The sequence below is a fragment of the Zonotrichia leucophrys genome, chromosome 5 (assembly GCF_028769735.1).
Source record: "Zonotrichia leucophrys gambelii isolate GWCS_2022_RI chromosome 5, RI_Zleu_2.0, whole genome shotgun sequence".
Classification (NCBI taxonomy): Eukaryota; Metazoa; Chordata; class Aves; order Passeriformes; family Passerellidae; genus Zonotrichia; species Zonotrichia leucophrys.
Window position 1 is genome coordinate 15,340,457 of NC_088175.1, and position 17,575 is coordinate 15,358,031.

Here is a 17,575-nt window from a genome sequence, read left to right on the forward strand (position 1 = left end):
TTAATCAGGCTTGTGACAGAGTAGCTAAGACTTTTGTATTGCAACTTCACATTAGGCTGCTCTAACCTTGATAATGAGATATTTAACTCTTGAGTAGAGCCACCACTGTAGAGAAAAATATGCATACACATAAAGGAGAATCCTGCCAGCAAGATAACAGTTTGGTTCCCTGCCTGAGTACTTCTGGAGTACTGACTACTATAACTAGTTATTTTCTCTACAATTCTAAATCTGCTCTAATAAAATACAAATGGTGTTCTCTTTTCATTTTGTCCCATGATCTATTTACATTTTTGCCATTGATATTTTCACATGTATTAAAAGGCACACTAATTTCCAACAGCATGTGTTTTTTTCCTTTTGAAGGTATCAGAACGAGTAGAGAGGAGACTTCAGGAGATAGAAGAAGAGATGCGTGCTGAAAGACAGCTCGTAGAAAGGCGCCAGGACCAGCTGGGCCATGTGTCTCTTCAATTACAGGAGGTATGAAATGAAAGCTTCCCCTGTAGTTCAGATTTAGTTAGGAATGTGTTGCATTTGTGAGCCTGTACCTGTCAAATTGGCAGAAGTGCTCATATCTTAGGCACATGTTTTAGCTCAGTCCAGCTCGCATTGTTTTGATCAGATAATACCAAGCACAGTCTCTGTCCTTCATTATATTGTCTTGACTATATTTAGACCTTTTTGGTAACTGCCACAAATCTTCTAACAACCTACCCCCTATGCCCTTCCTGAAAATCTAAGCAAACAAAAGCAAGTCATTACCTGGGTTTTTTCAATTTAAAAGTTTACCTTTTATTTTCTAAAAGGTAAACTTCACTTGCTCATGCAAATGAACACTTTATTTCAACGAGGAATCTAAAGCACTGTGTAGTGGCCAGAAAACTTTTCAGTGCTTTCAGTTTTATTCAACAATACCTGATGAAATAAAAAATACTGTTTAGGAGACAAATAGAAATGTTTAGAATATAATTTAAAATTTGAGACAGCTATTAGCTTTTTTCCTTCTTGTATTAGAAAACATGAAAAATACTACTTTTTGATTTTACTTCTCTTTGGAAAATCTGTTTCTTCACATAGTGTGACTTTTTATTTTGCTCCACTTAAGATTTGCAATGTTATCTCTGTCTGTGAAGTAGGATACTAAAATTGAAAAGAAATGTGCAATTCCTTGGTTTTCACTGTTAGTATTTGTAACATAGCTTTTTGGAAGGCTTGATACTGTGTGGTGATATGAGGAACCTTGTTCATGATGCCACGTATTTCATGTAAAGCTAGAGACTGTTCCAAGATGTTAAATTTTAGAAGATTATATGCTTTTTAAAAAATATATATAAAAAGTAACATTTATCAAAAGACTTGGAATCCTTCTGCCCGAATTTTTTGTGAAAGACCTAATGTTTCATTTTCCCTCCATTTCATGCCCTATTGGGTGAAAAGAACTAGTGTACTGAATTTCAGTTTTTATCTCTCTTTAATATGCCTATGTCCACTTCTAGATTCTTCAGTTGTGTCTTCAGGCTGGGGAAGGGATGCTTAATGCATTGGTGTGATTGGATAGTGTTATCTGCAGAATGGAACATTCTTATTTTATCCTTTTAAAGGGAGGATGTCTTGTGTTCTCTAAAGATACATTGACACTGCCATAGTTTCCTTAGAAAGAAAACTTGAACTCAAGTGAATGGGTTTAAATGTAGTTCAAAGAATTTTCATATGATCTTTCATAGATAATATGAATGATCATAGTGTGTGTGATCATGAACCTCCAGGCTGGGTGCCTTTTATTCTTGGTAGCTCATCTTTTGAATTTCATGCAAAAGGAATATGAAATACTAAGTACATCCTAGACCTTCTATTCCCTTAAGGTGTCCAGCTGTGAATTAAGATGGTTTAATAGTTTCTTCTGTAAATTCTACTTTATTTTTGTAAGTTATTTTTCCTGAGGAGCCCCTTTTAACAATACAGTTAAAGTGGCTGTATTTTAGAAAAAATGTACTTGAACTGCCTTGTGTACTTTTGCATAGCCTAGTGAGAATAAAGTAAAGAAATATTTTGCTACAATTGTTATTTGGATGAAACGGGTTTTTCTATAATTTTGAGCTTGTTACTTTGTTACTCTGTTTCTCATCCTTTGTAATTTGAATTGTGAGTTAAATGGACTCTAAACTCTGACAGTGGCCTCAGTCTTGCAGTAATCATTGCACAGACATAATGTTCTATTGAAGTCTACTTGTGTTTACATTAATTTCTCCAGGATGCTTCCCAAGTAACATAACTGGAAAAGAGCGTAGTGTTTGGACTGAGTTTTGAAATCCTGTCATTAATATGGCCTGAATGATTTACAGAGAAATACTGCTTAAAGCATTTGTGGCTGTTGAATGATATAATTTTTTCATTAGTTTGCCTGTTACAGATTTCAAATTAAATAAAATTTTACTTTTGCATGTGATCAGCAGTTGCTCTAATTAAGACATTGTGTGACATTTGTGAGGATTAAATGCTATTTTTTTTCAGTGAAGTGCAGTGCCTGTAACTGACCACTGCTTGTCAGTGTTTTACCGTCTTAAGAGAATCACCTTCCTAAATTGCAATTATTAAATTATATATTTGCAGGCTCTAACACAACATGATACATTTGTTTTGGCCTTTCTTTTGTCTGTCTTTTCTCTCAGTTTTTTGTATAATGTGCAAACTTCTTATTTGCAATGTAGTATTACATATTACTATAATCATAGACTGATTATGAACCAGGAAGATATCTACATGTATACTGGCCATTAAGAAAACTTGATGTATAAAATGTTTTATCTTTAAGTTTTAAATTTGCATTTTTGTTTTGAATCTTTTACCTGTCTGTGTTGTGTGTAGTTGTAGAAAACTTATTTTCTGCACATTTTATGTCTCTTTTACCTTAGTGTGTATTGGTACATTTAATCAGCAATTACTGCAAATTAGAAAATAGCAATTAGCAAACAAATTCATGCAAATCGTATTATTGTAATTTTTTCTATATTCCTGATATAAGCATTTTTCTGATTAGAAGGAAGAACAAATATTCTTTTCTTGCCAGGGATAGTGACCTGTGTGAATTGCTGTAACAACTGAATTTGTTTTGTAAATGAAAACTATCTTGAGATTCTTCAGTGCTTCTTTTTTTCTATATATAAAGACACCATCACCTCTTACTTTTGTTTGTATTTTTACATCTATTTTCTAAAACAAGATCAAATATCATTCTTAAAAATGTTTTCCTTGCATTCTTTTCTGTGCATTGGGTGTCCTGGATGGCTTTACAAAATTCTCTGCTTGGCTTCTTGGACTTTGGTGAAATGTGTCTGTGTCTTCATGCTTGGCATGCTTTAGGTAAACAGATTCATCATTATAGAACCTTTTGAATCCACTGACTGTGGTAAGGCAGTGACTGCAGTTATGTCTTAAGCTAGCAACTTGGGTAGGCCAGGAAGCATTTTTTAACTTTCTCCTAGTGCAACTGTACACTTAGACTCTGTTTGCCTCCCACTGCAAATACTGTGAACTGCAAGAAGCTGGTGGACGGAGGGTGGGGTAAACTGATTGTCAAAAGTCTTACTGAACAATGTATTTTGCATTTCTTTATCACTGATCTTTATAGACAAACATAAACTTGATCTGTGCTCTGAGCCACCTGGATATTTTAGTGCATTGTTGATACTTGCTCTTTGGCTCTGTGCTATGCCACCTGTGGCCAATGGTTTCTGTTTTGATTGTAGTTTGAATCTGACTCTTGCTTGGAACATAACACTGAAATAGCTAGGTAGTCTCTTTTTAACTGCCTGGCTGGTATGTTTAGGGAGCATACTTGGAGTCATGCTAATCAATAATGTAGCAAGTTAGGGAAAGTATTTTCATTCAGATTACGATGTGGTAAATTTTTGCCTTACTTTAAATTATAGCTTGCGGCTGTTCTGTTTGTATGTTTGTGATAGTATGAAACACTCACTGATCAGTCTCACTTTGAAAGAGCAAGTTTCAGTTTGTGGTCTGTACACAGCTTTCAAAAAGTCTGGTTTTATTTAAAAAGGAAAAACAATACAGCAAAACCAAACTGAGACCAAAACCCAAACCCTAAGAAAAGTTAGTAGGCTTAAGTTGCTGTAAAAGTTATGATTTGCTTTTGAAAGGTTACCATATGTTGGAAAGATTGAGAGCTTGAGTTGTTTCACAATCATCCCCATAGTTTTTCTCATGTATAAGAAAAAATAATCTATGAAGCAGTAAGTTATGATTTTGAAGTTTTGAGGTTCAACAGATATTCTGTGTGTATGGATGAGGTATGCTCAGTTGGGGTATACCAGTTACATTTGTATTTTAATGCCGTCTTATGCTAGTGAGCTCTTTATAAAGACCTATAAGAATTGCCCTCCTTAGTAAAATCAAAAGTTCATCTAGCCTGACCACCTAGCAGGCAGTGGAACTTGTGGCTGGTCCTTTCCAAAGCCATGCTGTGAAGACCTCTGTACATGAAAGTTCTCTGTCTCCTGTGGCCTCCAATATACCTGCCTCCTCCAAGGCCTCATCGACCTCGTCAGTCTCTTCCAGACCAACCTGGACACAAATGCTTTCAGAGGAGGATCTTGGTAGGAGGATCCTGCTGACTGGAGGCCTGGTGCCATTCCTTGGTGGGCAATGTCTGCCTGCTGTTTGTGAGCCATCAGGCAGGAGTGTGTGCTTGAACTGCTGTCCTTTGCATCCTTTTCCTAGTTCCCATTTTTGACATTTGACTTCCTCAGCCCCTTCTTTGGGGACAGCAAATGAAATCAAAGAATCAGCTGGATCTTTAAATGTGTTGTTTGGTTTTTTCTTTTACCCCTCCTAAGAGAAAGCTTATTGAGCGATCTTTAGTGGAGAAAAAATGAGCATAGCCCAAAACAACAAGAGAGAATTATTTAAAAAAGAGGACAGAAAGGAGGCAAAACACAATTAACTTTTACCTGTACAATTTCTGAATTGTCTGTAAGAGCTGACCTTTGTCTGGCTGTGCATGATCAGATGTTTCCATTGCCTCATGACATTTTGATTAACTGCTTACCTGGCACCTACTGGTTCAATGCAGGTTTCACACTCCAAGCAGTGCACATGTAGTATGTTTCATTTACTGTAACATTACTTCTTTTTTGCAGTATTTTAACTCTGGGGTACCTATCTATATCTCTCTCTATATATGAGCTGTTATTTTCCTTAAAATGAAATGGCTATGGGCTATTTTTACAATATGCAGAAAATTAAATGGAAGGTTAGATTTATAATATCGGTTATAGTAAAGGATGCATTTCTGTTTGAAATTATTCCTATTTCATAGCCTGAATATCAGTCAGTGAAGTTGAAATGGCATATTTATTTTCATGGTTTCTACTGGGAATTAGGATGTGCTACTGATGCAGAGATATTTTTTGCTTTTAGCAGGAATAATCTTTGAAAATTTTACTAGTATTCCTGAATCCAGCCCAGCTGTAATATTTTCTTTGTGATTCTGACCTCTCTAGCCAAATTTGTACATGATAACGTGTGCGTTTGGTGCTATGTTAATTATTAATTTAGTGCCAAAAATCAAGTTGGCCTAAATTTGACTGTCTATAGCAAAGCTTCTAATTTTGCTAGTAAAACTGATGGTTGACTGCAATTAATAGACATCATATATTCCAAGTAGGCTGTTCTGAACCAATACTTCTTGTCATTAGAAATAAGCAAAGAAAAAAACGCAAACCAAAACAAAAACCCAATGAACTTGGCTAATGCAAAACAGCATTAGCTGAAGAGATGATCTTAGACTTTTGGTCATGTTGCTTTTTGGGACTTCCCTCAGGAGCCTTTTTGAGTAGAATGTGTGCAGTGTTGAGTTTTACAGTTGACTGGAATGATGGATTTAAATCTCTACTGATTACTTAGGAAAGTACCTTAAATGTGTTACAGTCTTCTGTTATCTGATTAGGGATCAGTATGACTAAAAGTATAGCTCTTTATGTGACATAATATTTTCAGTGGCATAGTTATGATGAATGTCTTCCATGGTCTCAGATTTTAATGTAAGCTGTTCAGGCAGAAGAGTAATCCAAACTGTACTGAAACTCTTAGGTTTTCTGAGGTGAGGTTGTAAGAGGAAGGTAAGCATATAAAGCCATTTATTTTCTCCAGAAAGCTGCTTTTAAAGCCAAAACTTCTAAAGCTGAATGCCTGGCCTCACTGAAGTTGATTAATATCTTGTATTCTGTTTTCATACACTGAAATTGTTCTTCAGTGTACAGTGAAGAGAAAATGTTCAAAACTGAATGAAATGGCACAATTTATAGGGACAGATTTCAAGGAAGATAGGAAGAGATTTTCCTATAAATGTAAAATGAAAATGCTGCTTGGGAATGACAGACTGGGAAAAAGAAATTTCTTTCTGGAAAGGCTGTGCATTTTTGTTGTTGTTCTGTTGTTGTTTTAGCAAGTAATTATGAAAGCAATAAATGTACTTATGTTTCAAGATATGGGATGAAAGTAAAAGATTTGTGCTCAGGTACCTAATTAATTGATTGGTGACTAGTGTGAAAAATGCTTGGTCACGTTGCGCAGATAAAAACTGTGATTTGTGAACAGTTACAGAAATTCATGGCAAGTTATCAGTGTGTGGCTACTGATCTCTTTCAGCTGATATTTCTAAGTGATATTTAAAATGACCCAGTGTGATTTTAGATACCTCAGTCTGAGAGGGATTGGGAAAAGTTTCCATGGAATTTTTTTATTTTTTGTTATTGTTGTCAAGGAAGAGCACATCAATGTTGCTAATTATTGATCAGGAAAGTTTCAGTTGATTCAGTTGTAGTTCTATGGCTTTAAGCATCTGTCCAGATTCAGAAAAAAATAACCTTTTCCTTTTTTTGCTTTTAACTTCTCACACAACCTTATGGTAGTGTTTTCTTGACCACAGTGCATTGAATTTCATAACATGCACACTTTATGTTAGAGACTATATTATTTTTCTCTGATGTGTGCACAGCTAGTCTGTAGGGGATCTCTTAAGCCTTTTAGACCTTAATCTAAAGGTGTTTGGGGTCAACTTGAGAGTCTGGAGCTCTATACATCGGAAGGATGTTAGTGCTGCTTTAGACGTTGTGTTTGTCCCTGTTCTCTGCATGGGTGTGTTTATGTATGCATGAACTTATATTTATCTTTTCATAACAATATACATTGGCTTTACATGGAAGTATTACATGCAGACAGAAAGCATTTGTCAAGATCTTCTTTCTTAAATTCTTTATTTTTAAAAATTTAAAAAAAAAATTATTTTTAAAAATTTTTATTTTTAAAGATTTTTAAAATTCTTTATTTTAACAACCTTGGAATGATGGCTTCTGTAAATTTTGTGATGTCTGCAATATATTTTTCTCCTCTAAAGGTTTTAAGGAAGCAAGATGTTAAAGCAGATGAAACAGAAGAACTCATGAGAAACAAACTTGTGAAATATGAAAGTGAAAAGCAGCAGGTAAGACTTAATTTTTCTTTTTTGTTTGGTTTTAAATGAGTGCATAGTGTCATCTGTTACAGTATGTGCTTTCTTTTTCTGAGAAACCAGCAGAACAAAACTTTCTTTACTCTTCAAGAATTCAAGGTGTGGGATTTTTTCCTGCATCAGAGGCACTGTGAATATAGCTTTGCTCAGCTTGTGTCTCTGCTTCAAAGCTCTTCAGTTATAGTATGTTACTTCTAATGGCTCTTCCATCCTGCCAGGCAGACAGATTTATAACTTGGGCATAATCCTTGATTTCTTTCTCTACTTTTGTCTCTGAATTTGTATGTAGTCTGCTGTTTCTTATTTGCAGGAGCTCAAAGCAGTTTTTCTTCATCCCTGCAACTAGCTCATGCTGGTTATGTTGCACCATAGTTGTTATTAATTACCCTTACTGAACTGTTGGCATAGGTCACTCTTTCTTTTCATAGAAAAGTTCTTGTATTTCTATTCTAGCAGGATGCTAGGGCTATATTATGCTTTCCTTGGTTTTTTTTCCACTTGCATCAAGTTTAGCATCTTTCAAAGGTATACCCCTTTATGCCAAGCCTTTATGTAGTGTAGTGTTTTATGTTATGTTGTTCTCTTCATTCCCTTAATGTTGGTCCTGTTTACTTTGCCCATTTGCCAGGCTTTCAACATCCTCCTTCAGATTGCTATCTCAACAATAACAATTTCTGCTGTCAAAACCTCTATTTATTTCCAAGTGGATCTTTGAACTATTTATGGAAGAAGTCAAAAAATATTTTGAAGCTTTTGCTTTCGTTTCTTTTTTTTTCATGGTCATCGATTTGATGACTATTTCTGATTACACATTTTGAATATTATGTCTTTAGGAAAACTTTCAGTTTTATTAAATTTAGGGCACTTCAATTTTTTAGTCATCTTGTTTCCAGAACAATTCAAATACATCATCTTGCACAACACAGAAACCCCATAGATTTTACCAATTACAGTTCTACCAATGCGTGTCATCTTTAACACTTCTAGGAATAAAATACTTACCAAAGGTGACTTAAAATATTAAGTCATTATTAATTTTGAGTTTGAAAGTATGTTTCAAATCCAGGGACAATGTATTTGAAACTTTGTTAAAACTTATCTTCCATTTTTTTTTCTTTAAACCCAGTAAAAATTTACTTTTGTGTTTTTTGTTTTTTGTTTTTTTTTTGTTTTGGGTGATATGAATTATTTTATATCTTTATGAATAAATTTATATATTTATGGAAAAATTATAGACTGTAAGTAAAATTCCCTTTATGTAATTTAAATAAATATTGCAGGGATTTATTACAAATGAAGGTTTACTTAAAATTTTGGACAAATAAAAATAGTGTGTATATTATACCACATTTCAGATAGATGCTTATGTGGATGAATTTGTGTCAAAATTAAATGTTAAAATACACTTTTATATTATGATGCCTACATTGCTTTTCTTTTTTCATCATCCTCTGAAATACAAGCTTGAGCAGGAATTGGAGCAGTCCCGGAAAAAGTTGAGTGAATCTGAAGGCAGTAGAGAAGCTCTTTTGCATCAGGTAACTGCTTTAGTGTGGTAAAAATCCTAAGGTTTTCATATTAGGTTGTGTCTGAGTCTTTTTGTTTAATATTCTTATCTCATACTTTGATAAAATGGTTTTATGAAGGAAGGCATGAGGTATAGGAAGACAGGTTTAAGTGTGTATAATATTTGGACTGAGCTCGTCATCCTTTTTCTGCTTTCCAAACATTTATGTGTATATGTTCATATCTATTAATTATAGTAGTGATAGTAATGGTATGTTTTCAGTACATAAACATATTTTGTGAAATTTCCTTTCATAATACACTTTAGAACTACTCCTATATTAGTAATCATTGTTCTGCAAAGCATGTGCTATAATTGGTGAAATCATAAATCGGTGACCTAGAGGTATTTGGTACATTGTAACATGTAATAAAAGTAAGTAATTACCTGAAAAAGTATCTAAAGCGTGCTTTAAACAATAGCTATTGATGCATGTATGATTAAATTCAAAATTTGTAGGAATTTGGATTATAACTTCAGAAAGAAGTCCTTTCTCCTAACTATCTTTCCTTTAGAGGGACTGGATAAAAAGACTTGAAATAACTAGGGAGGGGGCAATTGGCATTCTCATCTTTTAGCATTAGTTGTTTGTCTTGTGTATCCAGCAGAATACTAGTTTTGAGTTAGCTGCATTACTGTTTTGAATTTAAATAATTGTAAATGGCATATAGAGTAATATGAATAACAGATATTTTTCTTCAATTCAACTTCAGCATGTTGGATTTTCTCTATTTTCCTACATGTCATCTTTGTAAGTGCTATACTATATATGATAGAAAGGAAAATGTGAAGACCCCTGTGTTTCTTATGAATAAATACATTGTATTTTTAAGGAGCACAATTTAAATAAAACATACACTTTATTAAACTTGGATAGACATTTTCACTAGCTGTGAGAAAAGACAATTGCAGCATATAATATGGTAGCATTTTGTTTGGTCTAAAGAAATTAATGCTCATCTGTGGTCAACATAAATTAAAAGGTTTCCTTTAATTTTGAATAATCAATTTATGGCCTGTAATTAGGAAGTAGTTTGTCTTTTTGTTTACCGTCTGCAGTACTCTCAAGATGTATTTATAAATATTTTTTGTGTGCAATATTTTTAAGTGTTTAATAGAAGTATGCTATTTATGTTTTTTGTTCTGTTTTTCATTGACTTTTGATGCTTGTGCATATATTTTAGATTGAAGATCTTCGTTCTCAGCTTTTGAGAGCAGAAGAAGACCGTGTAGAATTGCAGCATCAAATCTCTTATGCTGCCATGCATCGCCAGAGCTATCAGGATGCACAAGATGATGACAGGAGAATTAGAGCAGGTACAGCTAATACTTTGCACTGGAGACCTGCAAGCTAATTAGTGGGCATGGATATTAATTTTATCTTAGAGTTGCAGTCTAATCTTCTAATGTTTTGACAAAACCAGCCAATTAATTCCTCAGATTTAAGTTAATACATATTCGCACCTGAATATTAACAGACAAATGCAATGACAATTAATTTGTGATAAAATATTTTGACTTGCATGGTTAAAACCGATGAGACAATTTCAGCAAACTGAATAGTGTTTTTACAGAAGAAAAACATGTATTATTTTTAAGGAATAATTTTCCAGAAAACTGGCATTTCAGTCCATTTGCAGTTTGAATTCTGCCATCTTGAAAATGATAACAAGAGTCATTGATTAGGTAGTTAATAAGGCTGATGATTTTCTGGTAGAATTTTTAAGCTGCGTGTTCCTGAGTGGTTTAGAAAATTTTTCTGTATGATGCAGTCAGAGCTTCTGTTTGCACTATGTTAGAGTTTTAGAGTTGGAATTGTTTTATTTAGAAGACAAATACTTTAAACAATTTCGAGATATAATTGCATATTAAATTAGCACTTTAGCAATGTCTTCAATTAATTGCTAGTTATCTATCTGTATTTAAACTTTTCAAACATAATCACATAGGTATTAGAGAAAGTCTTTATCTTTCTCCTTATTAGCATAGCAATGTATTACTCAAGGTAATAGAGAAATAGTGACTCTATTCTAGAGTCCAATGTCTATGGGACTATTTAATTGGTTTGACTAATGACATATTTTCTTAATTCAGAAGCTGAAGTACAAAAATATCTTCGTTTTTAAAATAGGACTCTGACTCCATGTTTTACAAACCTCAGAGCACTGGAAATGGGCTTAGCTTCAGAAGTGTAATGCAAAATAATAATTTCAATAGTTTTTTCTCCAATCCTGTTAATGTATCTGCTTAAAAGTTAGTTTATTTGGAGCAATATGCCTTTCATATTAATAAAAGCATATTTTAACTTTCCTATTAATCTAATAAAACAGTTGTAAAAATATGAGGAAAGTTATAATGTACTGTAAATGTTAAAATACATGAATACATTTGTATAATTTTTGCTGTTGTGTTTCACCTCGCTGTGTTATTCCTGTTTCATCAAAGATATATGGGAAGAAAACAAGTAGAGATTTTTTTCCTTTTGCCTCCAGTAGTTATTTATCACTTAAGACCTTTGAATTTCTGATTGAGAGAATTTATAGCTTACTCTTATCAAAATCTTTGGTTGTAGTTTCAGGATTCAGACATAAAATTCATAGATAATGTGACTTTCAAATTGGGAGGTATTACTCTGGTGAGATAAAACCTTGACCTTGAAAGTGATGGCCAAATTTCATTTACAGCAGAACTTCCCCGCTGTTTCTTCCATCCTATTTTATTTTATTCAGTTTTGCTGCAGCTTTTGTTGTTTTGGTTGGCTTTTTATTTGAGGGGAGCAGCTGTGTGCAGGAGGAAGAGTGGAAACCCCTATAAAATGATTGAAAAGTACTGTTTTATAGTTATTAAAATGTTATTAGCTTATGATACAGGTATGCGATTTTTCACTGATATTTTGGTGAAAATCAGTAGTTGTAGAATATTCTCAAGTGGAGAAACAAATTGCCAAAAATGAATTGAGATTAAATTAATTTACCATGAGCTGGTATTCTACTGAATGTGTTGCTCTGTTCTTGCTGTTTTACAGTAGCTGAAAGGTATGAGAGAGAGAAGCAAGATCTAGAGAAACATATTTTGGAACTTAAAGCAAAGCTGAGTCATAATGCTGTAATGTCAGAGGTAGAAGAACTGAAGAGATGTATAGAGCGTAAGGACAAGGAGAAAGCACAGCTTGTGATGCACATACAGGTGAGTTGGGTTCTGCTGCTTTTTGCCTGGTGGCCTTTTTGTTTTTTGAATAATTTCTCATCTGTTTAACATTAGGTGATGTATCAGATTAGGGATTAACCTTTAAAACTAAGAGTAACAGTCATGCTTATTATTTATTGTGTGAAGAACTTTGAAAAGTGATGAGTTTGCCAACCTTTTTCCTCTCCCATGTTATACTAAAAAAGATATTTGTTGTTGCCCATGATTCCATGGTTTGGATTACTTCTCTTTCCCATTTGCAAAGAAAAGTTGATCTGATTTTATCAGCACTTACTGTTAATAATGGTTTTTGGAACTACTTTTATAAGCTAGTACTTACTTTCTTATTCCCTATTCCATCATTCCACAGAACTGAAGTTCAACTATAAAAATTGAAATGCCTTGTTCTATAGCAGAGTGTAGTGGAGTAACAAAAGTAGGTCACAATTTCCCTTTTTTTAGTAATTAAATGCAATATAGTAATATAATCATAAATATTAGTAGTCTTCTTTATGGTAAGCATATTATAATGTTTAATGTGGTTCTTTATGAGAAGGATGAGAGCAGTCTTTTGTACTGGAATTTTAGTTAGAAGATTTTGACCATAAAACGAGATCCAAGTAGGCAGTAGCCTTCTTATTTAAGATGGGAAATTTCTGTGTTTCTTGCTCTTGCCTAGATGTATCATTGGTAGTGGAATGGCTGAACAGTAACAATTTTCTTCTGTCTGCTGTGACTGTCATGAGAAAAGAGTTTGCAAAACCATGTGTATTATTTCAGTAGTCAAGGATTTCACTTTTTGTTCAGCTTGTATTTTGGCATTCTGTAAGCAAGGAATTTTGTATGTATTTTCCTAATGAAGGTACTTATCTGTGACATGATATTGCATATCTTTGGAAATTCACATGTAGGAATTGATTTTTTTTGTCTTCATAGATTTACAGGACTATACTCTTCAGTTTACTTCTCTTGCTCCTTTACCTTGTCAGTTCTCTGCTGATTTAAATCAAAATAAGACATCAAATTATGCTTGGAAAAAAATGGCCTTCTGAAAATAAGTTCCTACAAGCTTTATGAAATTTGGTTATTGAATAGGCTTAAAAGAACTTAAAGTGTTTCTGTAGAGGGTAAGATGAGCAGAACTCATTTCCTGGTGTCCATCAGCATTTGTATTCTAGCTGGTTAATAAAACCCATGAGTAACTGAAAACATTCTGGGTTTTGATTTTGTTGTGCCTGGGAAACAAATTATTTTGGTGACAGGAATTAATGGGGTAAGAACCCACATAAACCAAATTATTTTAAACTTCTGCTTGTAGAACATGCTTTCTTAAGGGTCAGAATGATTTTATAATACAAATTTCCTGCCCTGAAAATACTCATGCAATACTGCTCAGCTGGGGTCATTGTCATTTCTCTGAGTTAGAAATCTTTGACTTCCCTCATTTTCTCAAAAGAAAATACTTTGTACTTCTTATCTGCTTCCCACTGCCGTTCTCCTACAGGGGCAGTAACAGGAAAATAGCTAGTGTGTTTTTCTTTTAATGAGACATCAAGGAATGCAAGGATGTGAATTTCTAAACTTGTGTACTAACAAAGCATTTTGTCAAGCCTGTTCTGACAGCTGCTCCTATCAGATAGTCTGATTCCCAGTTGGAAGTGACCAGTCATGTTTGACTTGGGTGTGATTTATCTTTGTTTAGTGCGGAGAATCTAACTTGCCTCTGATGTAAATGTGATATTAGACATTTCTTTTGATTTATTAAAATATCATTGTTTGCAACAGTTTGAGTTGTGTGTGCTGTACATTTAGCCTCCTACAGTTTCCATAAAATTACAGTGTGATGTGAAATGAACAGGATGAAAAACGTTAAAACATATTCTTAAACTCATGTTTAGAAGTGAGTTCAATCTTAGTTCAATTAGATTTTAAATTTAATATTTATTTCAGCTACTCTAGTTTACTTAAGGGAGTGGTTGTGCTGTCTTCCAAATGTTTACAATCATCTTCAAGTCATTTTTCTGCATGAAGCCAAATAGATATGGGGCTGTTGTGGCTAACTATTAAGATTTAACTATTATGACTAAGAAATCATTAAAGTGCACAAATTAAAAAGATGCTATACCCTACTTTCTCCGGAAGTGTTTTTAGACTCTTTAGAGTTTTTTAGACTCTTTTAGCCTGTAAACTTGTTTGATTTACTAATTACTCTTCATTTGGATTTGGTGTTAATATTCTTATGGTATTGTCCAGTACAGCAGTCAGTTTGTTAAAATATTTCAGTTTTTCTGAGGGAAAATTATTGATATGTTAGAATTCTTCAGTAATATAAATCTTTCAGTTTTATAAAGATTGATTCATATTCTCACTCAAATTTACTTTTATTTTTCTTCTACAAATGAAATTGTTAGCCAATTAAATGCCAGTAGTGCAAGCCCTTATAGATTAGAAAGAATTTTGGCAACTGCACCCATGTTAACACAGAGATACACACATTTATCGCACATAACTAGGAATTCAGAAGTACAGATCAGTCCATTTGGGACTTGTGTTTTGATATAGAAACAGAGTGTGGAGATACTTTCTCTATCCTCTTGCTTTAACAGGGTTGGCTTCATGAAATATTGACTTGCTATTATGCTGTTTTCTACCTGATTTCTACTGTTGGGTCTGTGCTGGCTTAACTCTTTTAAGCAAAGTGCAAACTATTTGCTAAGGTTTATCTTATTTACACATATTGTAAAAATAAAACATTAAAAGTCACTTCATATTGGTACATCCATGTCAAAATCCAGTTTTCCTCCTCATGCAAATAGTTCGTGTTGATAAATTAGTTGCATCAAGGTAAATACCTAAAACAAATGTTCCTCTTTATTATACTGTAAATCAATAAATTGGAGGTTGATTTACGTCTACATGATAAGGGGAATGTTTACAGTTAATTGAACATTATTTTATGTGTTTAAGATTAGACTCATATTTCATATTTCATATTAAAAAGTTTGTGGGAACAGTAGCTTTGTTAATGAAGGTGTGTACTCTGGGGAAATGATATATAAATAACTATATTTTAGTGGTGCAGTGTTGAGTACTACATCAATTTAGTCTGACATCCTTTATGGTCTCCAGAAAGACATGAAATAGGAAGTGATAATAGCATGTGTAATCATAGGACTAAAAAAATGATGACCCCTTTTAGAAAATCTGTGGAATGGTAAATGTACTATCTGATTGTATTTTATGAGGTTATTTTTAACTTCTGCTATACTCAGTTTAAATCTTTGTCTTTAAAGAAGTATGTTAATCTGTTTTCATTGGAAATTAAGCTTGTTTTGATTTAAATTTTGCTAATTGTAGCTTATGAGCTTGTTTTGGTTATCTTTTTAGTACAGCAAATGCTATCTCAAAGAGATTGGTACAATTTGCTGCCTGCCAGGAGATGTTGGCCTGGTTTGGACAGAGAAAAAACCCCAAACGAACAAACTGACAAGGAGAGAGCCCTTACCAACAAACCCAATCTCCTCCTTCTCCCCAACTTGTGGAAGTATCCATGTCTAAATAGTCATTCTATGTCCATCTGTAAAGTTGCCCAATCTTTCATAGATAAAATTATTTTCCTTTGTCCATTCTGAATTGCAGTCTGTTTATTTCAGGCTACATCCACTTTTTTTTTTCAGTCATTCTGAAATCTAATCCTCTTAAAAGTATTTCAGTCCCCTGAGGCTTGATAATATGTTTGACTGGCTATAGATCAGGTCTATCAAATTTATCTTTCATTATGAAAAGGCTGAGTGGTATGAAAGCAGTCTAAATTGGCTCAAAATGCAGAATACTAATGTGAATTTCTGTGTCATGATCTCAGTAAAATACAATTTTGCTAGTGTACCTTCAAAAACTGATTTCTGAGCATGTCCTTTCAGAATGTGTATGGACACTATTATTCCTGAGTTTCTTATGAGACTGTTCAGAGAAATATGATTTGAGAAATAGAGAATATTTTATTTTTAAAATGTGTGTTTTTAATTTAATTAATTTTTGAAAGGCTTATATATGCCTCTTACATTTTCAAACTTGTTTGCACTTTGTTCTAGAAGCATTTACCAAGCTGCTGTATTCTCTTTGTATTCAATGCTAAGAAATATACCTTTATTTAGCATATTGTTTTCATAAAGGCAACCAGCATAAAACTGGGTAACAACTAGCTCATAAACTATAAATTTCAGTTGTTGTGGTGACTGCTGTTTTGTCCTTTCCAGTTATTCTTTTCCTCTCATCTGTTTACATTAATCTCCTTATATCTTACTGTTTAGTTTATTTCTTATTTGTGTAGTGTGTAATATATAGTCAATGATTGATCTCAAACTTAGAATACAGAAAAATAACAAGAACAACTAGAAGAGGAACAAATTCAGAAAGAATTGAGTAGTATGTATTCTATGTCTTGTGTTGGAATTCTTTACTCTTGCAGAGGGAGAGATTCTCTGGGCTAACAGGACTTTCCTTGATAGTCAAGAAGATCTTTTATGCTGTTCATTCTTAATAAAAATGTGATTTAATGTTGCTGTATGTTACTTGATAAAGTTTCATACTGCACATCTTTAGAGAATGTTTGTATTTTGCTGTTATCATTCCAGATGTTAACATCTGACCTGGAAAACAGGGAGAAGCAGCAGGAAAAAATGCTGGATCAGCTGAAGGAGATAGAGAATTGCTACAAGGCATGTGAGAGTGGACGCAGACAAACTGAACTCCAGTCTGCTGAGTTAGCTCAACAGGTTGAAGAGAGTACCAAGGAAGCAGAACGCTATCTCAGTGAATTCAAGCACTCAGAGGCACTCAGGCTGGAGATTGAGAAAAAAAGAGAGGATTTGAAGGTGAGAGCCCAGGAAACCATCCGCCAATGGAAACTGAAGTGTAAGAAACTGGATCGTGAGGTAGAAAAGCAAAATCAAACTATCAGTGAGCTGATGGACAAGAATAGTCAGGTAAGATTTCTTGATTTTTTTTTTTGGTACCCTTTCCCTTTGTTTTGAAAATGAAGAGAAGGAGTTTATATGTAAACTGTGACTTAAACTGCTTTCTGCTTTAAGTTCTGGACCTCTTCTGTATAATTTTCAGAACTTTTTCTTTAAAAAATCAATTTGAAAATTGATTGTGTAATATTTCTGGGGTTTTCGTTTGTCTTTGTTCAGTATGGCAGACCACTTGTTCTTCCTTTTTTCCTCCTCTAGAGTTTCTCAGGAAAACATAGGGGTTTTTTTGTTTTGACTTAGAAGACTTATTTGTTCAGT

At 33.6% G+C, this 17,575-nt stretch overlaps 1 protein-coding gene across 2 annotated transcripts in view; it reads left to right on the plus strand.

Moving 5' to 3' along the window:
• Positions 1–17,575, plus strand: part of CEP128 (centrosomal protein 128) — a 104,355-nt gene that overhangs the window by 22,679 nt on the left and 64,101 nt on the right. For both annotated transcript variants that reach the window (XM_064714613.1, XM_064714612.1), the window contains 6 exons: positions 367–483; positions 7,418–7,504; positions 8,995–9,069; positions 10,283–10,415; positions 12,124–12,284; positions 16,919–17,269. In XM_064714613.1, coding sequence (XP_064570683.1) covers positions 367–483; positions 7,418–7,504; positions 8,995–9,069; positions 10,283–10,415; positions 12,124–12,284; positions 16,919–17,269 — 924 coding nt within the window. The remainder of the gene's footprint in view (positions 1–366; positions 484–7,417; positions 7,505–8,994; positions 9,070–10,282; positions 10,416–12,123; positions 12,285–16,918; positions 17,270–17,575) is intronic.